At 45.7% G+C, this 27,915-nt stretch overlaps 2 protein-coding genes across 3 annotated transcripts; both read right to left on the bottom strand.

The window, feature by feature from the left end:
- Window positions 1-59: 59 nt before the first annotated feature.
- Window positions 60-4,973, bottom strand: ccdc152 (coiled-coil domain containing 152). 2 transcript variants are annotated; one of them, XM_084442145.1, is made up of 7 exons: window positions 4,841-4,973; window positions 2,130-2,198; window positions 1,910-1,974; window positions 1,373-1,508; window positions 1,058-1,185; window positions 748-840; window positions 60-464 (listed from the first exon to the last, which is right to left on the bottom strand). In XM_084442145.1, the coding sequence occupies exons 2-7, from the start codon at window positions 2,188-2,190 to the stop codon at window positions 336-338; spliced, it is 612 nt and encodes a 203-aa protein (XP_084298271.1). In that variant the 5' UTR covers window positions 2,191-2,198; window positions 4,841-4,973; the 3' UTR covers window positions 60-335. The 2 variants fall into 2 exon arrangements, with proteins under 2 accessions (XP_084298271.1, XP_084298270.1); XM_084442144.1 differs by having other exon boundaries at window positions 68-467.
- On the bottom strand, window positions 4,506-26,820 carry LOC311312256 (growth hormone receptor-like). Its single transcript, XM_084442143.1, has 9 exons — window positions 26,681-26,820; window positions 13,955-14,043; window positions 8,535-8,679; window positions 8,196-8,362; window positions 7,842-8,020; window positions 6,761-6,905; window positions 6,558-6,648; window positions 6,193-6,262; window positions 4,506-6,062 (listed from the first exon to the last, which is right to left on the bottom strand). Exons 2-9 carry the CDS (start codon window positions 14,034-14,036, stop codon window positions 5,181-5,183), a joined length of 1,761 nt encoding a protein of 586 aa, XP_084298269.1. The 5' UTR covers window positions 14,037-14,043; window positions 26,681-26,820; the 3' UTR covers window positions 4,506-5,180.
- Window positions 26,821-27,915: the final 1,095 nt, after the last annotated feature.

Raw genomic sequence — 27,915 nt, 5'->3', positions numbered from 1 at the left:
GACTAACCCTAACCCCGCCCCTAACCCCACCTCAGACATGGCAAGGCTGCAGTGGAGCATCATATCATACAGTAGGCACTGTACTGGAATTTTAACTTGTTTTAAAAAACATGCATCCTTTGAGTTCTAGTTCCTTTAATCCGTATAACCCTCTGAAATGAGGTACAAGAAATAGCACATAAGATAAATGTGTGAAAATGGATCTTCTCAAACTATTGTGTGATAGGAATACCGTAATCACATTTCAAAACATCCATTGCTGCAGTCGAAATAAATAGTTTGCAGAGTTCCAGTAAAACTGTCCAAACCCAGCCAGAGACCGGCCATTAAAGAAGCTAGATCTTCTTCTTCTTGAGACGGTCATGGGGGTCACTGATCCCACTGACATGCTGCTGCTCCAAGTCCTTTATTCTCTGACGCAGGGCCTCAATCTCCCTGTTCTTCTCCTCCTGGAGGAACTGCAGCTTCTGCACAAACACAGTTAATCCAGTCACACACACACACACACACACACACACACACAGACTAATTAATGACATATACAGCACATACATCAGGAAAAAGCACAAAAATGCAAAAAGGTGGGACACGTGCATGCACACTCTTATTCCATTGAAATACCACGCTCCTTACAAATTAACATTGGCCATAACAATAGGCCCATTCATTCAATTTCTCTAAAATCTCTAAAATGGAATGTAAAAAATGGTTGTGTTGGGTGGTTTTGGATGGTTAGAGGCGTCTCACCCGTTTGAAGATGTTCTGGGAGAGCAGGCCGAAGCTCTGAGGCTCCTGTGTCCTCTGGGATGAACTCTGAACCCTGGCCAGCTTCGCCCCGAACTACCAACAGAGAGCACAGTTCATTCAGCCAATCACAGTTCATTCAGCCAATCACAGTTCATTCAGCCAATCAAACCCAGGCACCTTCACTCTGCCTCATATACCTCTGCACTCATCAGTACTAACCAGTACTTCTGCATAACAGCAAATCAAGATGGTGAAAATATGTAGCCCTATTTTTGTTTCCATAAAGCTGACCTGCACCTGAACAGCCTACCTCCATTTGCAGTTTTAAGATCTCACTCTGCCTCTCCCTCTCCTGGTCTCTGAGTCTGCTCCTCATCTCCTCCACATCCGACTCCTTCCTCCCCAGGACCTCTCTCACCCCAGCATCTTTAGCCTCCACTGACCACAAAGACATGCTCAACACTCCCAGGGAAATATAAATGATGTATGGATGCTTTTATATTTGGCATGTTACATAAGCTGTATATGTCAAACATGGAATAAGTTCCAATGAAAGATGTAGGTAATATCATTTCAGAGATGCAATGCCACAAAAGAGAGGTGTTTTGTAGGAATAGGAGCTCACATTTGCGGAGTGTTTCATTGTGAGCTTCCTCCACCTCTCTCCGGCACTGCTGTCTGATAGTCTCTAGCGCCCTCTGGTGTCTCTCCGACACATCTGACAGCTCTGTCCCCAGCCTCCGGATCTCCGCCTCACGCTCCTGACCCCCTCAGACAGAGCCCCCGGGGGACAGAGAGTCCAAAGGAGACAGAGCCCCCCGGAGACAGACAGAGCCCCCAGCAGACAGACAGCGCCCCCAGGAGACAGCAAATGGAAAAACATAGCATTGGCAAAACTATGTAGGCTACTGGTGAGTAAAACAATCAATAGAAAAACAGATGAACACATTAAAAAACCCACATGGCACTCAGCTGACCTTACCTCAACTGACCTTACCTCAGCTGACCTTACCTCAACTGACCTTACCTCAACTGACCTCACCTCAACTGACCTTACCTCAACTGACCTCACCTCAACTGACCTTACCTCAGCTGACCTCACCTCAACTGACCTCACCTCAGCTGACCTTACCTCAACTGACCGCACCTCAGCTGACCTTACCTCAACTGTGCTCTCATTCCGTTTCTCCAGCTCTGCCACGCTGCTCTTCAGATTTTCATTCTCCACTTACAAGCAAATCAAGACATTTCACAGTTAGTGTTCTAGTGTCAAATGAATCCCCAATACACATCAGAAGTGTTGCCCATGATGCTGCAGAGTGTGGTTCAACCCAAGTGCATAAAGCTCATCAGTGGTGCTGTGGATGGGAAGACTAGCCTACCTCTGAGGTCACAATGCTGCTGCAGAGTCTGCTGGAGTCTCTTCCCTATCCCAAGCAGCATATCTCGCTCTGAAATCATCATGATTTAAGCCAACTGTTACAGTATAGACAAATAAATGGGTTAAGGCGTCCCAAGTTTCAACGCCTGACCCATGAGAGAACCTCTAGTATGTAATATGCGGAGCGCAGCCATTCAACATAATATTTGAGTCTGTTGAGACTAGGGGCTTCCCATGTGGGGTATGTGTAGTGGCACAAAATAACTATTGAAATGTCGACAATGTTAGGAGCGAGTGGGCCAAATGAGACAACAACAATGGCCTACCAATAGAGACAGAGCTATGCAAATTCCATTTGTGCACAGGCTGTTGCTAGTCGGGTCCAGAGTTCAAGACCTTCGAGTCTGCCCACAACACCGAAGTTTATTGATTCCTGATGACTGTGTAACGAGTTGACTCGTCTGATATCAGGAAGAATGTGGCTATTTGAACAAGATCAGAGTCCTAGAATGCTCACTGCTGGAATCAAATATTTACAGTTGACCTGTTACTGAAGGCATTGTAGTTAACGTTAATTCTCACCCTCAATCAAACACTTCTCTTTAGTCAAGGCGAATTTCAGATCTCTGTTGGTTTCATCCAGTTTGATCTCCAAGATGCTATTTCTACCCTTGAGCTCTGTCATTTTCTAGAAAATAGACGTTCATATAGTCAGAACTTTTATTCTGGTAAACCTGCCTATTTCCGGCCTACTTGCTGCCTAGCTACACGCCGAGAAGCGTTGGATAGGCCTATTTATTAGCCAAGCATGAATGTTAGCTAGTGCTAGCTACAGCTAGCGTTAACTGGATAGCTGACCCCAACGTCACCTCTTCCAGTTGAGTGCTATCATCTATAAGCATGTCGAGATTGACCGATGTACATTTCTTCATCTCTGTTCTGTCTTCAAGAGGCTACAAAATAATGTGTGTTATCTTGCTAATTACTTTGCTAGTTGGCTTGAGTAACTTTATTCTGCCAGCTCGCGAGGGCTAACTAGTTGACGTTGACTACTACCCTAATCACGTGATCTCACATGCTAGAAATCACGTGATCAGGTCGCGAAGCCAGGCTAGTGATGTCTATGGATATTTCATATTTAAGTGAAAAAATTTGCTTTTATATAAAAGGTGGGCGGCTGCAACTGTAGCCACCTCAGAGAAAAGGCTTTCATCTTTCGAAAACCGTCTTCACTTTGGTGAGTAACGAAATAATATTCTCTGTAGATACGCTAATGTAGAAATGTAAAAAGGTCTATAGCACAATGAATGGTCCCTGGCATTTGCACTAGATGACCAACTAAAATGTGACAGGAAAATGGACATACAGACCAGGCAGGAAGGGCAGCAGAGACATACAGGGACACAGGTGTGAGGTTTTCCAATGGCTTAGTGAATAGGCTATAACAGCGCAGTTCAGTATTCAATAGGCCTACCTAGCTATATCTGGTCCAGTTTACAGTCTGGCTGGGCAGATTTAGAATTACCTTGTGGAGCGGATAAAATCAAAAAGACAAAACGTATTTCAGATCGATTTGAAATTAAAATAGTGTCAAGGTATGGTGAGTGCAAAACCTTGCAATTCGCTTTATTCACGCAGCTGCCATATTCATTATATGCACAACTCCAGTACTTCCTGAAATTAGACATGCTTCTCTATTTCCTGTCTTACACTATTGGATGAAGTGATTAATCAGGTGTGCCTGATCATTGTGCTGCAGTCAGGCACACCTGATTAATCACTTCATCCAATAGTGTAGGACAGGAAATAGAGAAGCATGTCTAGTTTCAGGAAGTACTGGAGTTGTGCAATTGGCTAATTGATCAAGTCTAACGTAATTGGTGGGACGAATGCGGAAGTGCCCGTTGACTCCAATGTTAAAAGTTCACTATAAAAACAGCACATCAAGAGCCAAAATAACAGGCTGAATACACTAACGGAATTACAAACTCATCATTACCAGACTGATTGTTTTTTACTGGCGTTTTCACGTTTAGAAATACATGGAAGTGAATGCAGTTGACGGCTCACTATGGCTCGTTCACTTCCATGTATTTCCAAACGTGAAAACTATGGCAGTGAAAAACAATTGTAGTCTGGTAATGAGTGTGTAATCCCGATAGTGTATGCAGACTGTTATTTTGATTGGTTCTTGAAGTGGTGTTTTTATAGTGAATGTTTTTCCTCACAACCCCCCAATATATTTTAGAAGTGCACCTAAAGAGAGGTTACTTATATATATATATATATATATATATATACACACCTCTATTCACTGTATCTAATTGGTGCAAAGGGGCCCAATGCTTGAGCATAAAAATAGGCTGCCACAAATTCAGTCAGTATAAGAATGCCGTTTATTCAGGAAGGTTATGGTGTGTTGTCAACAGTAGGCTAAACAATGAACCATTTCCAGTCTTGGGTGTAAGTATGGTAAATTCAAGCAGAAGAATATGACTTATCTTGTAGGCTTAGCAACAAAAAACAAACATTCATTAAGCTGACTTCATCTGAACATAGGCTACAACAAAAATACTGAGCAGGTGCAAAAAAGGTAGAACTTTGCTCACATTTGCATGGATATCGATCATTTGCTGGAATTATTGTAAACAATATTAACAACAACATCTTAAGTAAATGTTTCCCCTTGAGCTGATATTTCAGTCACTTCACCTGTTTTCCTCTGTCCTGTTTGACGTTGCCAGGACCAGTGGCCATGTGTCCCTGAATGACCATCTGCTCTTGATATTCCCTTTGTGTAGGCAGTCCTGTGTTGAGCTAGACTCTTGAATTCAGAGTTCAACAATTTCAGAGAGAACCTGTCCTCCCTTCAACAACCCCAAACCTCATGTCATAGAAGCTGGAATGAGCAATAGTGGCAGGAGGATAGGCTCCCCCCATTTTAAGAGGAATGACCTTTTAGGCACTCATTGGGTCTTGAAATACAGTCACTTTTAAGCACTTAACTTCAATGCCAAGCACTATTGACACAGCCACTACTGTACATGATCACTTATGGTGTAATGTTCCCCAGTAGGTCAGGGGTCAGATACCCTTCTGGTGTGGGTATGGACTTGGTCAGGACGGGTTGGGGGGCTGGGGGGTTGGGCTTCAGAAGAAGGCTGTTCTGTGTGTCCACTCCTTCAACCATGGTGTAGGCAGAGACTGGGGGCAGCGGGGAGATGGGGGCAGGGGGAGGAGCGGGAGGGTTCTCTGCCCCAGATGAGCTCTGGTACTCCCCGAAGGAGTGGGTGTGTTCAGGGTCTATGACCTCCCTCAGGACAGGCTCGTCAGGGCCCTCTCTGGACAGCCTGGCACTCATCCTCCCAGCATCCAGCTCTGAGGTGTAGCCATCACCATCAGGGTTCACTACCAGCAGCTGGAAGTCTTTCCTGGCCTTCTGAGCCTCCAAGGTCTCCTCCACCTCCCTCTGGTCCTCGGGCCTCAGCATCAGCTCTCCAGACAGCCTGACCTCGCTCACCTGGGCGTAGATGTCCTCCCTGCCATGGACAGCCCAGGGGGACGCCCCGGTGGAGGTGGGGCTGTAGACCTGGGCGGGGGAGCTGGGATCAGCAGCGGCTGGGCCCGGGCGTCCAATGCTGGGGCTGGTGTTGGGGAGGAGAGGGTGGAAGGGTGAGGCATCGGGGTCGGGGAGGTCGGGGTCACAGCAGCTGGCGCGGCCCGAGTCGTCGTCCCTGAAGCCGATGGAGAGAGGAGGGCAGTCGGAGGACGGGGATTGGTCCACCAGACACTCTGTGTCCAGGTTCATCAGTCGGCCGTTGGGGTCCTCCATGTCCAGCTCGATGAACTCCTCCCAGGGGTTGTCACTGTACAGCTCTGGCCTCAGGTCAGGGTGCCCGCCCAGGATGGAGGTCAGCTCAGAAAGTTTTCCTTTCTATTGTCAAGGAAATAAAATACCCAAGAGCGAATAAAAACAAACTCCACATTGTCCATTTCACCCCCACAAAAACTACTGGTAATGGCTTTAAGTATGAGAGAACAATGACAAATAGCTAAGCTAATACCTTTAAGAGCTCTGGGTCGATCCCTCTGATTTTGGGTCCAGGAACAGGAGGAAGGAGAATAACCATCAACCTGGAGGACACAAGCAGTTAATCCCTGATTCTCATACAGGAGAGTCGCCAGGAGTTCTGGACCCCTGAAAAGACGCTTCTAGTGGGCCCCTTAAAGCCTGAATCACCCCCTTCCCCCAGCTGCACGGCACCCCTGGTCTCATACACACACAAATCATGCACATAGATGCAATAATGACACACATGACACACAGTTCCAAAGGTGATTTTCTAAAAAGCAGCTGAACTAATACAATATGTTGAGTAAAGTTACATTTAGCCTGAAAGGCTTGAAAGAGGGAACATGGGTTTCTTACTTCCGCTGCTGCGAGACGATGACCAGCATTAGGATCGCCACCAAACACAAGGATGTAAAGATGAGCAGGATAGCGATGGGAAATCTGGACTCTGGATGCACAGATGAACAAGATACATTATCAATAAGAATCATTATAAGGCCATTATAAAAATTGAGAAACCTATTTTGTTCTATGAAAATACCGCCTAGCATTGCTGTTACCTTCAGTGGGAATGTGTATAAAAATGGAGTTGCTGAATTCCCCAAAGTTGATAGATGCCAGCATCTTGCACCTCACCCTGACCTCATGGACCATATTGGTCTGGAGGCCGTAAAGGGAACACTGTGTCTCCTTCTGAAGGTCCACCTGTGGGCAGTAAAATAGGTTTCATATCAGTCCTGGGCCACGTTTCCCAGAGCCATCGTAGCGCTATGTGTGTCGTAAGCTACGTTGTAAGCTCTCCCTCTAGATGGCGCTGTTTCCCAGATCCTCCTTAGCTAAGGTATACCTTAGCCAGGGGACATTTCTTAAGGGCGGTCTGAACCCATCAAAGGTATCCCTTAGCGATGCACTCTGTTCATCCTGTTATAGTTTTAGCCCGATTAGAGCAAAAATTATACTGTTAAGACGAAGAGTAGTAATATAGTGCACATTTATCTAACCTACCTGTGCAAGTTACACCATTAGTCTACAATCAACTTTATGGAAATGAATGATGAAAACAATGTTTTTGTAGCCAACATAACACATCATGGGAATCTTGTATTTTAAAATGGTATTGACCCAAATAAAATATAGGGACTATCCATAATATAAATCCAATCTGTGAACATTTCATGACATGGTTTTTCTGGCTGTCTGTACCCCACCACTATATATCGTACCGACAGATATAAGGCAAATTGATTAATCCAATGAGGCTTGCTACACCCATTGTTGGGTAGAAACAGGTGTAATTGATTACATTAATTAAAGGGGTAATGTGCTATTTTGGACAATATAGAGACCATAATTTCACTGATCATTCCAGTGTTAAAGGAGTAGTAAAGGGAAAATGCATGTTTAGCCCTGTTTTAAGGTTACTTATGATCATATACAAGGGTTCAGATTAAAACGTTGACAAAACTAGCACTTTTGAGAAAGTCTGATAATTGCTCTACCACCGTTTTGGTCATACAATGGATGTGGGTGGGCACCATGAAAAAAAATCATTCTAAAGGGCTTTAAACCAAATTGTCTTGGGTGCACTCAGACTGTAGATGATGGTGTTCATTCAGACCCCTCCCTCACGCTGTGACCCACCACAGTCCACTGCGAAGAGTTGACCCGGCGGTGCTGCAGCTCGTACTGCAGGGTCATCCAGCCCATCTGGACGTCGGCCGACTCGGGCGGCTCCCAGCTCACCAGGGTGTCGAAGTGAGTCCCCGTCATACCGACGTTCAGTAGAGTCCAGTTTAGAGCCACTGGGGGATCCGGGTGAACTAGAAAGCATTCACATCATTATCCGCACTTCACCGTGCTGACATCAGCCATGGAGTCATAGCGGCAGACAGATGTGTTCAGTTGTGTTTGGGTTTTCATGTTTCAGTTCAGTAAGAGGTGTGTTGAGGCTGACACTGTTAATGAGGCTTGACTGATGGCTGAGACCAGACCTACCTATGTTCTCCACACTGAAGATGAGCTCATCATAGACGACCTCCTGGTCACGCGAGCGTAGCTGGACACTGTAGGAGGTCCAGACTGATGTGTGGTTCTCGTTGAAGAAGCACTCGTCTCCCTGGTCGGTGCTGTAGTGAGGACACTCGCTCCACATTTTTGGAGTACTGGATGGGGGAGAGGAGAGGAGAGGAAGGTCATTCCACAGGCTGGAAGAAGGAGGGTGGAAAAGTCCCACTGTAATGCTTTAAAATAAGAGGCTTAGAGAGAATGTTTCACACTCACAAAACATTGAATCTTTAATTACTCATGATTTTAATATTCATTTTCCAGAACAACCTTGGTTTGTCTTTTTTAATATAGAACATGCGGATGTCGCCCGGCTCTCTGACGTTCTGGAACGTTCCGACATTCCATCTACAATGGAACGTCTCCAGGTTCCTGGAGATGCAGCCCCTGAAATGGGGATGTGTTTGGGGGAGGTCTGAGGAGAGAGAGAGAGAGACGGAGAGAGAGAGAGAGGGGGAGAGAGAGACGGAGAGAGAGTCAACTTAAATGTAAATAGCCTATGTTCCTCCTCTTTTAAAGCTATAAGTACGCCCGAGGATAGTTCCCCTGGGGGCTGTGGTGCACTTCCCAGGAAAGACTAATGAGCATAACATAATTCCTGTGGGAGGGGTGAGGTACAGCTGTGTTTTCCAGGAAGGATCCACATTATGCTTTCAATCTGTCAGCGTGAGCAAAGGTTACTACGAGGCAGCTTTCAACAAACTGTTGTTTATCTGTCCTCACGACTACATTCTGTCCTCAGAGCTCATGTGGCACCTCCCCTCCCTCACTGCTGCACCTCCCTCACTGCTGCATGTAGGGTTAGGGTTAGCTCAGAGAACCGCTGAGTCTGCCAGAAAATCACAGCTTAAAATATTGCAATTCTTTATTCCTGAAGCAAACAATACACTTATGATCTGTCTATCTTCTAACTTTCTGCTCCTCAGGGCAAGAAAGGACGCTTAACAAACCATGGATATATATTACAGTACATTCTTTAATATCTTGTATTTCTTATTGACAGTAATATCTAGAGATTTAATCACCGAAAGTCTTTGATCTAAGTTTACGACTCAATAACTATTTGGGTTGGGGGGGTTCAGCAATAACCGCTCAGTTCAAGGAAGTTCGTGAGCAGATATGGAAGGATTAGGAAACTTCTAACAGACTTTGTATCTTGCTTGGAAAATGTTCCTCCACTGCAGTGGTAACTAGACATGGTGCTTGGAGAGAACAGACCACATTTCATGGCTCTGTGTGTGAGCATGTGTGTGCGAGCAGGACATGTCTGGTATTGCTATATTCATTAGCAAATCAAACTTTATTTGAATAGCGCATTTCATACACAGATGCAACACAATGTGCTTTGCAGAGAGCAATGGGGGGTGGGCATATGTCCATGTCTGTCTATCTCTCCATCTAATTGTATCTAATCAAAATGTCTTACCCAGAAGAAATAAGCGGGGCGAGTTCCCCTGCAGTTCAACCCCAAGTCCAAACCCTGTGTCTCTAGCACCCCCACACAAGGAGCTGGCTTCGCTCAAAATTTTGTTTTAATTTGTGGATCCGCCCCGGGAATTGGATGTAAGCAGGATTACGCAAAAACTATCAGACCAATTTTCCTGAAATTTGGTGGAGGGGAGTAGCATGGGCCATGAACTCACTCACAGAATCACACCACGGAATCTCACCATGGAATCACACCATGGAGTCTCACCATGGAATCTCACCATGGAATCACACCATGGAATCTCACCGCGGAATCTCACCACAGAATCTCACCATGGAATCACACCATGGAATCTCACCACGGAATCTCACCACAGAATCTCACCACGGAATCACACCACAGAATCACACCACGGAATCACACCACGGAATCACACCACGGAATCACACCACGGAATCACATGCACGACCAAAAACATTACTCTCCACCCCAGCATTCGCTGTGGGCAGAGGTAACTAATGCAACTGAGAAACAGCTACTTTCTTTTGTCTGTTTATGAGTTTTCCACCACACCCCTCACTACTGGTCTAAACTCTATAGAATCCTCCTTTCACATTCGTTTAAGTAAACACTCCCTGTTGTTCATAATTCCAAGTAGGCACTTGGACAGTTGAATCTGCATTCCTCATTATGTGATGAGCTGTCAGTCAGCAACAACAACACCACTGAGAGGACCGACCACATCAGCGGCAGAGGGCCCAGGTTCACGGAGACAACATGGCTGCTTCATAGCTGAGAGGCGGTGCTGAGGGGAGATGCATACCACTGGCTTGGTTAGACGCTCTTCAGGGGAGCCAAAGGTTAAAAATAACCTGTTTACCAGATCCTCTTCTCCCAGGAACTGTGCTTCCTCCGGATTAATGGAAAATCAATCAAGTCACTTGACTAAGCTTACAATTTACTAGGACTAATGAGGAGTCAAAACAGGTGGTAGTGTGTGTATGTGTGTGTGCGTGCGTGCGTGTGTGTGTGCATGGGTGAAATGTCCTGCTTCCATCGTTCATTCAGTGTTCCCTGGTTAAAGAAAAAAAAGTTTCCATGACTTATCCAACATTCTTTGAATAACATTAACATGTCCATGATCAGTAGAATCACATTAACATGTCCATGATCAGTAGAATCACATTACATACATCCATTACATACAACACAAGTATGTACTGTATATACATGTAGATAGGCGTGTACGTGTGAGTGGGTACTTCTGTTAGCTTAGTGCCTGCAAGGTCCAGGCCACTTAGTTCCAGAAATACACACAAAAATACCACTGGCTCCAAGAAGACATTCCAAACACAGCTCCAGGAAAACACCTTTCCCAGAAAGCATAGATACAGTTTTGGGATCCAGTATTCCCGGATTCAAGCTCTCTCAGTAATATGAACTCATGAAGGCGTGTGCATTGTGCCTGTGAGCATGAAGGGCACTTCCATTCGTTCCATTTCAGGACTAAATAGTGTCTTATTTCTCTCTACTCCAGTCAAAGGGCTTCTAAATGTGCATGCACTTCAAAACCAGGATGGGAGATGGAAGAGATGAGAGTATGCATTGCAGATACTCTTCTAACCAGGTCCAGTGGATGCCCACTGTCACCAGCAGACCTCCCTGAGTCCGATAGTTACCCCTGTGTCTGCTGTGGATGTCGTAGCATTTAGTTAACACACACACACATACAAACAGACATACACCAGCCCACTTCCGGCTTTAGGCCTGGGCCATAGCAAACACACACCAGTATTTGCCATGTCTCTCCTATGTTGTTTTTTAGCTTCTCTTACTCTGAAAATGTAATTTAATGTAATTTATTGCTTTATAAATGTTCTTATCTGGTAGACAAACATACTCCAGGAGCTTGCTCGATCGCCTTGTTGAGAGGGGTCAGGGAAGAATTTTTACAGATCACTTATCTGGCTCCCAGATTATACTGTTTTTTTGCTTCCCTCTGGAATATGTAGGGGTGGGTCGTAAGCCCACCTCCCTTGTTCTCTGTAAAGCGCATTGTGTTGCCTCTGGGTAAAAAATGCGCTATACAAATAAAGCTTTGATTGATTGATACAGTATGTGTCTCAATTCATCTGTACATTATGTTCCAGCTATTTCATTGACTAAACCTTGCTACTCATAATTAAGAAAGAAAGAGAGTTTGTGTTGACAACCTTCTGATGTTGTTTCTCTTCTTCTGGAAAGGATGGTACAATAGTGTCTTATTTAATGGCCCTGAGAAAGCACAGCGCTATTTAAAGTGAGTCACATATTAAAGCTTCAGTCATTCAGTGGGTTCATGGGGAGAGTGCTTTCACCTTCTCCTCCTCCGCCACCTACACATTAAGGCAGCCATTTCCTCCCACTAACAAATTAGACGGCAGCAAAACACGACACAACTCTCTCTCTCTTCTGAGTGAAGTCCTGATTAACCTTTTTCCATTTTCAGTTATGACAGCAGTGGTAATATACAAGATTGAATGAGCCAATATGCCCAAACATAGAAGTGCCTCAAAAAGAAATAAACTTGCTTCAGTCCAGACATCATATCCAATCACACCATATGAGCAATGACTGGACCTTAGAATGAGGTACCTTTCTTAAATATGGGCTGTTATATGCTGTGACACAGTAATCGTAAGCATGGCTGCAAAGCCTTCTTAAAAGTAATTGATGGAAAAGATTGGCCAAAGAGCAAAGGAAGCCATTGAAACAAGTAAGCTGCTGAGATTTCTCTACGTGCACGAGTTCGCAAGCTCCCCCCTTCTGGAACACTAACTGCTCCTGCTCCGTCCGAAACTCTGCTCCTGGTCCGTCAAACTCTGCTCCTGGTCTTTCTGAAACTCTGCTCCTGGTCCATCTGAAACTCTACTCCTGGTCTCTCTGAAACTCTGCTCCTAGTCTCTCTGAAACTCTGCTCCTGGTCTCTCTGAAACTCTGCTCCTGGTCTCTCTGAAACTCTGCTCCTGGTCCATCTGAAACTCTACTCCTGGTCTCTCTGAAACTCTGCTCCTGGTCTCTCTGAAACTCTGCTCCTGGTCTCTCTGAAACTCTGCTCCTGGTCTCTCTGAAACTCTGCTCCTGGTCTCTCTGAAACTCTGCTCCTGGTCCGTCTGAAACTCTGCTCCTGGTCTCTCTGAAACTCTGCTCCTGGTCTCTCTGAAACTCTGCTCCTGGTCTTTCTGAAACTCTGCTCCTGGTCTTTCTGAAACTCTTCTCCTGGTCTTTCTGCGTCCCCCAGACATGACCCGCTCGGCCTGAGTGCTACGGTTTCTCAGAAAAACATTTCCTAGTACATTTTTAGTCACAGGATTAATGGTCCTCTCACTCATTCCCAAGAGCGAGTGAAGTACTGCTGTAAAAACCGAGGCGCTCTGTTAACCTTCAACATAAAACCCTTAGACACAACATGCTGGAGGAGGAGGGTGAGCTCTCAAAACACCCATCAGCCGGAGCCAAGGAGTTATATAATAAGAAAACACAGAGCAAGTGCTCAGCCTACTTCATCATTAAGGCCTGAACCTACCGCTATCGTGAATAAAAAGGCTTGCATGCAAACACTCAGCGCCCATTCAGGCCCTGCTTGTTAAAAGGGGTCTCTGAGTGTCTGAACAGTTTCCCACAGTTCAGCAATGCTGTCATCCAGTTCCCGGATACTCTACTGGCTGATCTGAGACCAGTTCCCTGATACTCTACTGGCTGTTCTGAGGTCAGTTCCCTGATACTCTACTGGCTGTTCTGGCGCCAGTTCCCTGATACTCTACTGGCTGTTCTGAGACCAGTTCCCTGATACTCTACTGGCTGTTCTGAGACCAGTTCCCTGATACTCTACTGGCTGTTCTGAGACCAGTTCCCTGATACTCTACTGGCTGTTCTGAGGCCAGCTCCCCTAACATGCTTCCATATCTGCAGCCTTGCACACATTTGGTCTGTATAACTGAAAATTACACATTTTTACACCCGTGCATTGAGTTGATTCCTATTGCAACATAGACTAAGAGGGACATTGAATATCAAAGATGACATATTATGTTCAACAGTGAATACTCTCCATCCTATAAGCAATACGCTGTCTGATACAACACACCCTCTTAAAAACTCTCTGATACAATACACACTCTTAAAAACTCTCTGAAAAACCTCTTTATGTGTCCAGTGAGAGCTATTTCTTCAAGCAAAGGTTCCAGCTAGAACCATTTAATTCATGATAAATGATAGTTACCTTGGTCCGCCAGGGGCTGTTCCAGCGTTAGGGCCAAGGAGACGTGGAGAACGCTGAGGAAGGCAGTCAGGAGGGCGGCCATGGTGTCCCTAGAAGGAAGAGGAGGAGCAGGTCATCCCATGCTGCTAACTGCGCCTCCAGACCGCAGCCCCAAGGCCTTCCACTCATTAAATAGGGTGGTTTTGATTTGACCGCTCCTCAACCCTCCCCACTCCGTCTGGCACCGCCACTGCTACCCAGGAATTGTCAATATTTTCACATTGTCCCTATCGATTAGGTAATCTACATTCTATGCTCAATTCCAGAAATTTGAACTATTGACTAGAAAAATAACTCTGTTATGCACACATGCAGGAACACCCACTTCTAGCCAATGTTAACACCTTGTTTATATATAAATATATCATTCATGAAAACGAAATTACATAAAAGATAAAAAATTATGAAAATGGGAATTGTAGTAGTTAACAAATCATGCTCCTTGGTGTCTTAAGTATTAAACCACATGGGAGATCAAAGATCCCTAAGGAATAAGACAGTCGTGGGCTGTCTCCACTTAACAAACCGTCCCTGCTTTTGCTCAGGAGTATCGAGTTTGCTCGTCCAGCCACCTTACAAAATCTCAGAGTAAACAGTCCAGCGTTGAACAGGCCATCCATCCCCAGTAATACTGGGCTGTGACCAGCTCTTGTGAAATCCACCCCTCCCACCTCCTGGCCCCAAGACAGTTATTCCCCTCCGCTGTCTGGAACACACTGTAATGTGCACCCCATGCTTTGTGCTTCTCAAGAATACTCATGTTTCAAACGCATGCCAAACGCAAGGCAAAACGGTCCATTAAAGTAAATAATGCAAGATTGTAAATCTTAACGGTGAACAGATGTTCATATTTAGCTCTGAGGGAGTCGTATCGTACAAAGAAACCAAACCGGGGAGAAGCCGCCCCTCTGGAGCGGGAGAGAGGAAATGGGAGGAGCGGAGGAAGGGAGGACTGGGGGGCCACGGAGCTGTGACCCTCCTCCAAAACAAGGCTCTAAAATATGAGTTCTTGAAATATAGGCGAGGGATATGTCTGGTGTTTCACATGCTTCACACTATCAGTGTGCTTAACATGCTTCTCACTATCTAGCCCCTAAGGTTGGTTACTTAATCCTCTTTGTTCCTTGAGGAACATGAGGCTGTGACTATCTGCTTCCCTCTGGTCCTGTCCTGGGCAGCATGCGGTCCCTCGCCCCAGGTTGGGTTAAACATGTTCACTTCCCAGGTCAGAGGTCACGGTTCTCCACCAGGTTGATTCTGGCCTCCCTTGTTTCCTCTTTCCAGGTGGAGTCCATCTCAAGGCTACTTTGGGGATACAGTCCTGGTCCATTCTGAGGACATGTCCTAGGCATGGGGACACAGTCCTGGTCCATTCTGAGGACATGTCCTAGGCATGGGGACACAGTCCTGGTCCATTCTGAGGACATGTTCTAGGCATGGGGACACAGTCCTGGTCCATTCTGAGGACATGTCCTAGGCATGGGGACACAGTCCTGGTCCATTCTGAGGACATGTCCTAGGCATGGGGACACAGTCCTGGTCCATTCTGAGGACATGTCCTAGGCATGGGGACACAGTCCTGGTCCATTCTGAGGACATGTCCTAGGCATGGGGACACAGTCCTGGTCCATTCTGAGGACATGTCCTAGGCATGGGGACACAGTCCTGGTCCATTCTGAGGACATGTCCTAGGCATGGGGACACAGTCCTGGTCCATTCTGAGGACATGTCCTAGGCATGGGGACACAGTCCTGGTCCATTCTGAGGACATGTCCTAGGCATGGGGACACAGTCCTAGTCCATTCTGAGGACATGTCCTAGGCATGGGGACACAGTCCTAGTCCATTCTGAGGACATGTCCTAGCCTTTGGAGCTGGCGTTTAATTTCCAGCACCACATTGCGACAGTTTGTGTTTTTATACAGGTCCTCATAGGAAATCTTTTCCGAGTAACACTGACAAACGTGATAAGCCTACTATCTACCTACTATCTACTGAGATCTTTTCAAGTATCTTATGGGAGGTTGGATATCGGCCTGTAGATGTTCAGTACATTAACATCTAGGTTGGGTTTCTTTAGTAGCGGTTTTACAACAGCTGTTTTGAAAGCATCTGGGAAGATTCCTGTTTGAAGAGACAAGCTTATGATCTTCAGAACATGACTTGAAACACTGTCAAACACCCGCTTAAAGAATTCTGTAGGAAGAGGGTCAAGACATGAGGGAGAGGAGTTACACTCAGTCACAATCTTACAAAGCTCTGGTAATGTGATACGTGTGAATTTCCCCACACGGGGGGGGGGCGGGGGCAGGGGTGATTAACTGGTCTATAGTGGAGATTAATACTCTAGAGTTATTATTAGTTTCCAGCACTCTGTAATAATATTGGAAAAGTAGTCCTTTCTTGCAAGGCGTGTTGCTTTGTTGTAGGCAGTCATGGTTTCTTGTATATATTACAGTGAACTGTAAGACTAGTTTTCTTCCATTTTCTTTTAGCTGCCCGACTTTGCCTCTTAATTTCATTAACACTGCTATTATTCAACCATGGGGAGATTCTGTCAGCTGACCTCATTTTAACATTTAGTGGAGCAACAGTATCTAAAGCAGTTGACAAAGTACTGTGGAAGTTTTGGACCATCTCATTTAAAGTGCATTCATAGCTGCATGGCTCATATGATCTCATGATATTGGTGATCTGTGCTTCAGTCTTGCAGTCTATCTATTTTGAACCAAGGTCTCTCTCAAGGTCTTTGTTAAGATTAAGGTTGTTATAAAAATAAAGTGATGGTCAGAAATAGGTAATTGGAGCACTGATACATGATCAATGTTTAGCCCTGTTGTTATTACTACTGTTGGTCCAGAGTGTGACCATGCTGGTCAATGTTTAGCCCTGTTGTTATTACTACTGTTGGTCCAGAGTGTTACCATGCTGGTCAATGTTTAGCCCTGTTGTTATTACCAGGTCCAGAGTGTGACCATGCCGATGAGTGGCTTCATTTACATGTTGAGTGAGTTCAAAGCTGTTCAGTAGATTCATAAGATCCATAGCTTTGGACTCATCCTTCTTCTTAATATGAATGTTCAGGTCTCCATTTAAGATGAATCACTCATATCTAGTGATACCAACTGAAACCAGCTCTGAGAATTCCTGTAGAAATACTGAGGAGTATCCTGGTGGCCGATATACTGTAATGATGAGCACTGATAATTCTGCTTTGAGCTCAAGAGCAAGATATTCAAACGATGTGAATTCACCAGGTCACCCAGGTGACAGGTCAATGTCACTACAAACAACCTGAATAGAGAAAATGGCTGCAACCCCTCCTCCTCTCTTGTTTTGTCTATCTGACTGATAAAGACTATAGTTTGGAGGACAAGCCTCTATCAGTGTTGCTACACCAGTAGAGTTGTTTAGCCAGGTCTCGACTAAAAACATGCAATGCAAATTCTTTTCAGTTATCAGATCATTAACCAAAAAATTTGTTGGACAACAATCTGACATTACTGTAAAAAGAGCTAATTTCAGCTGTAGAGTTTCTGTGACAGGACATGAGACTCAGACAGGCACCAGATGGTTCCCATAGATGAGGATGAGAACAACAGAAGTCCGCTAGTAGAATGAAGCAACGAGCGTTAACGTTAAAAGAATAAACACACGCATAAATGAAGTCTCCGACGCAAATTCAGGCGAGGACACGTACGTCACGCCCGGGGTGGTCAGCTGAGGTTAATCAGTCACGCATGACGCCAGCACCAGCTGACTGTAGCTGCCATAACATTGGTCAGCTCACTAGAGCGCATGTATTTAAGCTGTCAAAACATGTCATTGTTCGCGCTTGCCATTACTGCTGGTTGTGCATTGCATGCTCGCTGCTTCCGCGTTCTCTGCTCTGGCGTCCGCTGCCGTTACTGCTATTGCTCGTGTCTGCGCGCTCGCACCCTGATGCCAGAAATCGCATGGGATTACCGCTGCTTTCTGCACTCATGGACGTGCGCTCGGTCTCACGGAGCAGTTTGACGTCTGCAACGTTCCACCCTCCCCGACAGTTGTTGGGGAGCTTTGACTCAACCATCTATTAATATGCTACTTGCTAATTAGCAAGTTCACCACATGTACATAATTTTACATTGACAAGTTACGTTAGAAGTTGGAATGGACTCCTGGCCTGTTCGGCTTGAAGGTAAGACATTTTTTAATTAATACTATATACAGCAGGTGTTTCTGGATGTCGCATCATTGAGTGATGCATTACTTGTGTCTCTGCCTGCTTGCCTGCCTGAGTGTCACACTCCTGACTCGGTTATTGTAGGCGAGCAGGCAGGCTATTCATGGGTGGTTATACAGGTGGTTATATAGGCCTACCATTGGAAGTTGTGTATAGTCCACTTGTCACGTTCTCTAGCGGTTTCTTGTCACCACTAAAGCTTGTTATCTAGCTTGTCATCTTATCTTGAGTTGCTCTCTTGTCTATGACCGCAACATCGCCGTTCCTATATTCATGATATAGCCATGCTTCTCATGTGTTATTATAATTTGTTGCCTGCATTATCATTTTGACTATTTGATGGGATTACGCATCTTTCTCTCTCTCGTAGACTGTGTGTAGGCGTATGTTGCAGTTTACCACATGAGTTATTATTATTTTCGGTTTTTCAACTGAAAGGCATTTTTCTTAGCATGCACTGCTATATATTATATACTATAATATTTGGGCGGTTTTTTTATCACATTGGGCGGATTTTGAGCACTCATTGGGCTGGAAAACATCACACCAATCTGGCAACCCTGCTCTCCGGTCCGTGGTTTGGGGGTCCGTTAGTGGCGTCGTGGAGCGCCGGCTTCCGAGGCCGAGGTGCCCGTCTCCCTGTAGCACCGTCGTGCCATACTTGCGTATGGTTCAGTTGCTCGCATAGCTTGCGTTGGAAGTCCGTTTAAGCATTGCTATGCGCCGGTCACTGGGTTTCATACATGAGCCGCTTATGTCGGAGGTTGTCCATGCCTCGTCTGCCGCATTACTCAACTGTCGATGTACGCCGGGTGCGTTCACCATTGAAATGTTTGCAGTTTCGGGCGTGGACGTGCTATGTGGATTCTCGTTATGTATTTGGTTCATCTAAGTCCTCCCCTCGCGGCTCGTTCGTGGATTCGCTGGCTGCATGACAGGCTATACTGCTCGTTGCTAACTAGCTGGCGTTCGTCAAGGTTCCCGTATTGCACGTCGGGGCATCATTATGTTAGATTGCTAATACTAGCTCATGATTCTCGCGTTCAATTGTTGCAGCCCGAGGGTTCCAGCTGTACTGCTGCTCTACTCGCTAGCACCCATATTGCGAGTGCCGCCACGCAGCTAGCGTTAGCCGTTCGGTGTGGCTAATGCTAGCTGTGTCCCCATCAATCAATCTAAGCTTGTTATAGCGCATTTCATGCCCTGAGGCGGCACAATGCGCTTTCCAGAGAACATGGGAGATGGGTATACGTCCCACCCCTACATATTCTGGTAGGGACCTGACGTTCATGATCGCATCGAAATTGCTTCCGGAGATACAAACAATATAAAGATAAATGAGAAATAAATAAATGAATAAGTAAAGAGATAAAGGAACGATAGACCTGGTCCAGGGCGATATCCTACGTATAACGCCCTGTTACTCTCAATGCAATTTGCCTATGAAAGCGCTTCATCGGCCCGGTCGTCCGACTCTACAGACAAAACCGTTTAGTTACTCACCAAAGTAAACACATCGTTGGAAAGATGAAAGCCTTTTCTCCTAAAGCGCTACAGTTTGTAGTCCCCCACCTTTCAAATAAAGGGCAAATTTGTACACTTAAATGTTTTATATCCACAGCGCATCGACTGTCTTCTTTTACCGGCGAATCGGCGCTCTCCGCTTTGTTTAGTCTACTCACTGCTGCCACCCATGTCGGGGATGATGCATTACATCTTAAATGGTGTTGTGAGACTCGCGTTGAGGAAGGAGCAAATAAAAAACAACTTACTTTAGAATATCAAACCATTTAATAGGGGAATGAGAAAACATATGCCAATAATACAATTCAGCTCTGGTTTTAATTGCATGGGAATACAATGGCCTACAACCACATCTAACAACGTGCCAATGATTGTACTTGTCAATTTTATAAGGCAACAGTTACATAAATGTTTCCCGAAATGTTTTCTGAAGAGATCGTTTGCCATAGTTAACTCAGCGTAAATGTTCTCCCGCTAATCAGACTCCTTCCTCAACGCGAGTCTCACACCATTTAAGATGTAATGCATCATCCCCGACATGGGCGGCAGCAGTGAGTAGACTAAACAAAGCGGAGAGCGCCGATTCGCCGGTAGAAGAAGACAGTCGATGCGCTGTGGATATAAAACATTTAAGTGTACAAATTTGCCCTTTATTTGAAAGGTGGGGGACTACAAACTGTAGCGCTTTAGGATTAAAGGCTTTCATCTTTCCAACGATGTGTTTACTTTGGTGAGTAACGAAACGGTTTTGTCTGTAGAGTCGGACGACCGGGCCGATGAAGCGCTTTAATAGGCAAATTGCATTGAGAGTAACAGGGCGTTATACGTAGGATATCGCCCTGGACCAGGTCTAAAGGAACGATAAATATTATAATAATATTAAGGCTGTCTCGCCTGTCTGGTAGGCCTGGCTTGTATGGCCGATTGCTTCGGCATGTCCAAACCTCGTTCGGGGACAACGACGGCGATGATGCCTTACCTATTATTGCAGTTTATTGGCTTTATAAATAGTTCGGGTCAGTAGCATCGGGCTACTGCATGGTTCCTTAGGGCAACGTACTGTAAATTGTGCATTGTCATCAATTGATACAAGCCATTATGCTCTGCAATCTGCTGCGTGTGCGCGACTATCCTGGCTGTTTTGGTTTAACGCGGTGCTTATTCCTTCCACCATTTACGTTCGTCGCCTGCTCCTCCGCGGTGTTTGGGGCAGGGTTTACGGGCTTTTATTTCTAAATGTAAAAGGGATGTATGCTGCGCTGGTCACGCTTCAATGTCGGATGTGTCATTTTACGCTGCGTTGGGATCCTGCATTGCTCTTCGCATTTAGCCCTCTGCGTTATTTCAAAGACTAATCACCTGATTATAATGCTGCGTGCATGACATGATCGGTTTGTCGACTGGACGATGTATAGGGTGTTATGCGCGACGTGCAGTTTCTCTATCGTCGCTAATATTTTGCGGGGCCCCTCAGTGGTCTAGGAAACGCTTCTCTTCTGCATAACGGTGCACCGTGTATTTATCAACTATGATCGTTCGTACATTCCGTTCGTCAATAATTCATACGCTGCTCGCATGGCTGTCCGGGCAGGGGGAAATTCTTTTACACGCATCCTCGTCCCCGGCCTCAACGATCGAATCGCAGACTCGCTTCCCTGTTTGATTTACAGAGTTCTGCAGACTGTGCCCGGCTGCGGGCGGCCCTGTCCGGCCTGGTCTGCCTCTTCAGCAGATGGTTCTGGACCAAGCGATGCCTCGTGCCCTACTGTATCCGCTGCCCGATGCATGAGAGCTGGTCTGGCCCGGACCGCATTGACCAATGCGACTGCATGGTCTCTTTTCGCTGTGTTCTGCTCCACATTTGATGAACCTTCGTGCCTGCTAGCGTTTCGGTTTATCAGCATTTATTGTCCATCGTGTTGGATCCAGACGGCTGCGGCCTCGATCGGTCGAAAGTGTCGTAGCAGGCGTACAATTTCGCATGCGCTGCCTGGACCCCTTCATCGGCATACGAACGCTACCTGGGGCCCGGCGTCCACTACGTTCTGCTCCATATTCAATGTAAACGTCATGCCTGTGAATATTCAATACTATCAGCATTCATAGTTCATCGTGTCGTGTCTAGGCGGCTGCGGCCTCAGTCGGTTAAGAGTATTGTTGCTGGTGTTCATTCCACATGCGATGCCTGGACCCCTCCACCGTTTTCTCTGCTGGGGAACCGATCCGTCCAGCTCCTCCTTAATGGCATCACGAAGAGCATCCCCAAGGCATGGATATACGTCTTCCCTTCACTCCTTCGCTCGTTCATCGGTTAATCGCACGGTTGAGGCAGGGGTGTTTTGGTGGTCACTCGGATTTAATGTTAGAAACAGTCATTCTCACAGCTTTCTATGGGTTCCTTAAGGTCGGTGAATATTCTACACGCACATTGTCATTCAACCCCGCGCACGACCTCACTCGGGCAGATGTCACGTTGCACGCGCTCTATTTCGTCCTGCACCTGCAGCATTCAAAGGCGGACTGAGCCGGTGCCGGCGTGAACGTTTCCTTATCAGGCACTAACACCTTGTTTTGTCCTCTGTCCTCCATGAGCTCCTACCTGACGAGCTGGCCCCAGGCCGGTGAGGGGGAGCCCCTCTTCATGACGAGAGAGGCAAAGCCCATGACCAGAGCCTGGTTCGCCGCCGGACTCCGCACCCTCTGCCTGGCGTGTGGGCTCCCACCGGACCGGTACACTGCGCACTCCCTCCGCATAGGAGCGGCAACCATCGCCCCGGTGTCTACCCCGAAGTCCATGGGCCGATGGTCTTCGTCTGCTTATGAACGCTACCTACGGCCTGGAGTCCTGGATATTCTGGATGCCCAAAGAGCTATGAGTGGACTGTGACATTGGGTTGGGGGGTACCTCAGTCATCAGTTCATCAGTCAGAGCGCTCTCCGTCAACCCTTCTGCGCATGCGGGCCGTGGAGTTGCTGGTGTGTTCTTTTGGGGGGTAGTCTGTCTAGCGTCGGCTAGTGGATGCCAGAGTAGCCGCTAGCTGGTCTCTGTGGCTTTCCGTGGCGAACGTGGGCCGCTACGTCTCCGAATGGCCACCCAGCGGTCCCTCCGGGCGCCATGGACGCAGAGACACTAGGCTGTATCTCCCGCGGAACCCACGAAGAGTCGGCCCGTGGGGACCAGGGACTATAATGTACAGCAGTTCTCCTGTGGCACTCTTTGACGGTCTTAGTGGGCTGAGTTACCTCCGAGCGTCTTCCCGATCGCGGCCCACTCTGATCGTCATTGAGGCAGGGGGCTAGATGCCGTTCCCCCTGGCTGTCTGGGCCAAGTGCTTGGCCCAGAGGGGGGGAACACCTAGATTGCCTCCCCCTGCTAACGCGCTTTCCACGCCGGTGGAGCGCTTTCCACGACGGTGGAAGGCAGGGGGCCCCCCCGGACAGAGCACACCGCCAAAATTCATATGCTATGTATTATGCCGCTTGTATAATAAATGTTCAAATTTGACAAAAGTGATCTCGACTGAAGTGCAGTTATTGCAGAAATAGACTCACAACAATTTAAGAAGAACAAGTACTCGCAGAGTTTCTCAGCAGAAAATACCTTTTCAACATTCTGTTTGATCTATGTTTTGTTATGCTGATTGGATGAAGGAGTTTGTCTGTCAAGGCAAGTACTCCTGCCCAATCAAATCGCTCTGGGTGGCTGGAAGTCCAGACTCGTGAAAACTACGTATTTTTAAGATGAGTTTGGAGAACCCAAAAACAAAATGAGTGCACATAACTTAGATAAATCAACAACACATAAAAACATATTACTAGAAAAAATTACATTTCCTGCAGAAAATGTGTGTGAATGCTGAACAGCTAATAAGAAATTACAAAAGCATTGTTGAAAATGCATGTTTGAAAAATGTGAACTAATTTGAATGCAACACCATTTAGTCCACAACACGTAGGCTAGCTAATGTTAGCCTACAATAGTTACTTTCATCAGGAGACATACACAAAAGTGTAGCTACATTACTTAGGTAGCCATCTACAGCAACAGAAAATATGTTCATTTCATCATCTGTCACAACCAATCTGAAAATGCCCCTCCAAGGAAATGAAAGGGGAAACAGTGAAACTGTGATTGGCCTAGTAAGTGAGAATGATGAGAGGGCCTACAGAACAGAAAGGAAGTTGAGAACCTCATCCTGTGGTGCCACGATAACAACCTCTCTCTAAATGTCAGTAAGACTAAAGAAATCATTGTCGACTTTAGGAAGACTACAACTGATCACACTCCAATTATCATCGATGGAGCATCTGTGGGGGTTGTTGACAGCTCTAGATTTCTCGGTACACACATCTCAGACACTCTCACATGGTCCCTGAACACCAAGTGCACCCTCAAGAAAGCACAACAGAGACTGTACTTCCTGAGGCGTCTTAAAAATTTTGGTTTAAGCACCAAAGCGCTCACGAATTTCTACCGGTGCACCATTGAGAGCATTCTCACGTTTTGCATCACGGTGTGTTATTGGAACATGACCTCCCAGGACAGTAGGAAACTGCAGAGGGTTGTAAAGACAGCAGCTAGGATCATTGGCACCGATCTGCCTAAACTCCATGACATCTACACCACTCGCTGTAAGAGGAAAGCCTGCACCATCATTAGGGACCCCAGTCACCCTGCCCATGCACTGTTCTCTCTCCTTCCATCCAAAAAACGTTACCGGAGCATCAAGTCACGTACCACCCGTCTCACTAACAGTTTTTTTCCACAGGCAGTTAGGCTGATGAATCACTGATGCTCCTACTTTTGCTCTATGCACTTTAATGTCTCTTTGTAATGTCTTAATGTCTTATTGTCGTATTTCGTAGTGTCTATAGTGTCTTAATGTCTTATTTTGTAAACGTCTCCTGTCATATTGTTGTAATGTCTTACTGTCTTATGTCTTAAGTCAAGTCTTGATGTCTGAGAGTGCCAAGCACAGTGCATTTCATTGTATTTTATAATACACATGACAATAAAAGACTTGACCTTGAACTTGAAAGTTTGTTTCACACAACCCTGATCTGTGGAGAGAACCAACGTGAGCTTGTGAGATCAGGATGGTCTTACAAGTCTAAAATGTTACAGTCGCCTATCCTCTGCATTATACCTACAACTGGTAGTTCTGGATCCTGTAGGAGTGTTATGATAACTACATACCATACCTTGACATATAGTATCTGTATAGACTGACATATAGTATCTGTATAGACTGCTCTGTCTTTCAACAGTCCTCTCCTCATAAAGAATGGAAATCTCAACTGAGGTCTTCATCCTCTTGAAGGATGTCGTTTGCAGATAAGCCAGATCAACAGAGTGGCTGTGGACAAGTCTGCCACGCTGTGGACAAGTCTGCCACGCTGTGGACAAGTCTGCCACGCTGTAGACAAGTCTACCACGCTGTGGACAAGTCTACCACGCTGTGGACAAATCTACCACGCTGTGGACAAGTCTGCCACGCTGTAGACAAGTCTACCACGCTGTGGACAAGTCTACCATGATGTGGACAAGTCTACCACGCGGACATATGGAACAACATTTAGTGTTTTGATAACTGAGTGTGGTTTTGAGGGGCTATCTAACGTTTCCCAGAGATATGTGAGAACCGGAGGTCAGGAGAGGGCTGTCTGCATCCTGATCAACTGACATCAGTGTATCGTGTCAAATGTTCTGCGCCTCCACAAGGACTGGTGGCATGAGTGCCTATTTGAAAGCAATCACCATGACCACAGTAAATATGTCTGATATTCTGCTCAAGGTTTCTGGCATAGAGCACCTGTTTGTAAATGTGCTATATAAATAATCAAGTTGACTTGACTTGACTTGAGCACCAGGGACGATTAATCTACAGCAATACAGTATGTAGGCTAGTTTAATGTACCTAAAGAAGAAGTCATAGGCTATGGTTCATGAAGATATCTTGTATTTTGCTATGTAGCCTACTTATTGCCACTCAAGCATAGACGTTTTAACTCTACTAGATGATGAAGGTAGGCTATTTAACTTCAACTTTAAGTAACCTTATTCTTTAACTGACCACCACTGGATTTGAGAATAGCTCAGAGAACAGTCTTTAAGAGACAAAAAAAAGTATTTTTTTTTGTCTAACAATTTGGCATTTCATAATTACTAGGGTTACAAAGGGGTGTAAAATTGAATTTTGGAAATGTTGACTTTTTTGTGCAAAAGTTACCCTATAACCGGGATTCATTTTCAGATTGTATCCCGTTTTCACACAATTTGATAGCCAATTGACCCTGACCTAGTGTCCAATTACCCCCTACGGTCAGTGTGAAGGGGAGAGGGGGCCCAATATGCCGCTCCCCTCTGGGATCCCATGATGCATTAGATCACTACACCACCGCAGACCCCCATAACAGGGAACTTAAATGTAGTTGGGAGAAAAAACAAGCATACAATGCAATTCTAGATCTTGCAGCATGATCTTGGTTAAAACAACCCGATTTCACACAAATAGTTGAATTTCAACCATTAAAGTTCTACTCACAAATAGATTAGAAGTCAAAAATGTAATAAAAAAAATAAAGAAAATTGTTTATTAAAAATGTTGCATGTCTGCTCATGTAAATGCAGCCTATGAATAACCCCAACATTTCCAGTTCTAAAGTTTCCAACTTTGAATATTTCAGGAGTTTTGCAACCTTGGCTACTGAATTTGGTCGTCAGCCTAATCAAGATGCCCATGGTATTGCTGGAACAAGCTAAGCAGTAGACTGCGCGGTATTTTCTGTTAGTTGTAGGCTAGGCTAGCGCAAATGAACCATCACATGGACTTTAGACATGCAGATAATGGAGGCAGCCTAATCTGACCTTAAATGTGATTGATCAAAAGACAAGAACAACGCCCTGCAAACCACGGCTGATAAATCTTGCACTCTTACCGTATCAGCAAGCGACAAACAGGCTGCTGCTCTTCGTCGAAAGAGCTCCGGACGGGAGAGGAGACACTTCAGTGAAAAGAACTACGCTGGACAAGTCGAAGTCCATTCAAACATGGACATTTACCTTGATACGCATGGACATCTACCTTCATACGCGTAGTAAGACAAATATCCTACCATTCACATTCAACTCTAGGGTGAAATGAGTTCTGTCAACAGAGTCGTGGGGACGTCCCCAGTTTGCTCTGGAGGCGGAGGATGGAATGAGCGGTGCTCTTGAGAAAGCGCCATCTATGGTCGAATATGTGGATGGACGCTGCAGCAATTCTAAAAGTGTTCACATTTTACGCATGAAATGGGCAATGCTCCTGTTTAAATATACAGTAACTGGATTCCCAAAAAAATCACCAAGTGGCATGCCCTTTGGCTTTTTCACATTGCACCTGGTCATATTCACCCAAACAACATCTCTATACTTTTGGTCAAACAAAGAATGTGGTTTAACTTGTGCTGTGATCCATTTAAAAGTAGGATGTTTGAGCGTCATATTTCACCTGCTGCACAGTAGCCTGTCCTGTCCCTCTGATCGTTTCAACTACAGGCCTGCATTTGAGGCCTGAACTAGGACTGAACTAGGACTGTGACTAGGACTGATCACTCTCCTTCATCATGAACTAGGACTGTGACTAGGACTGAACTAGGACTGTAGGACTGATCACTCTCCTTCATCATGAACTAGGACTAGGACTGAACTAGGACTGTGACTAGGACTGAACTAGGACTGACTAGGACTGAACTAGGACTGTGACTAGGACTGAACTAGGACTGACTAGGACTGAACTAGGACTGTGACTAGGACTGAAATTCGTCGCAGCAATAGGCTACGTGTTTGTAACTCTACCTGCATTGAGAGTGCAAACCTGAAGAATGACACTTCATGTCAGCCACTCAGAGAGCTGCGTTGCCAGCTCTTGTGAATTGCAAGTCATGGCAAGTATGAGAAGCATTCCGGTTAGACTTGCCCTCGGCTCTAACAGGATCTAGTCACATGTCCTTGAAAAGCAAATATCTGAGGAAGTGCACAGTGTAACAACACAAAGTCCCCTGTGCTGAGCAGCCCCCAGTATTCACACAATAAAGCCTAATGAAAAGATTACATGATAACTCATTGTTTTTTATGCATTTTGCTGCATATTCATGCTGATATCCCCAAACGTCCAAATCTGACAAATATA

Source organism: Borostomias antarcticus (assembly GCF_949987555.1).
Source record: "Borostomias antarcticus genome assembly, chromosome: 8".
Lineage (NCBI taxonomy): Eukaryota > Metazoa > Chordata > Actinopteri > Stomiiformes > Stomiidae > Borostomias > Borostomias antarcticus.
The sequence above is the reverse complement of the archived record's forward strand: the minus strand, read 5'-3'. Positions and strand labels throughout refer to the sequence as shown.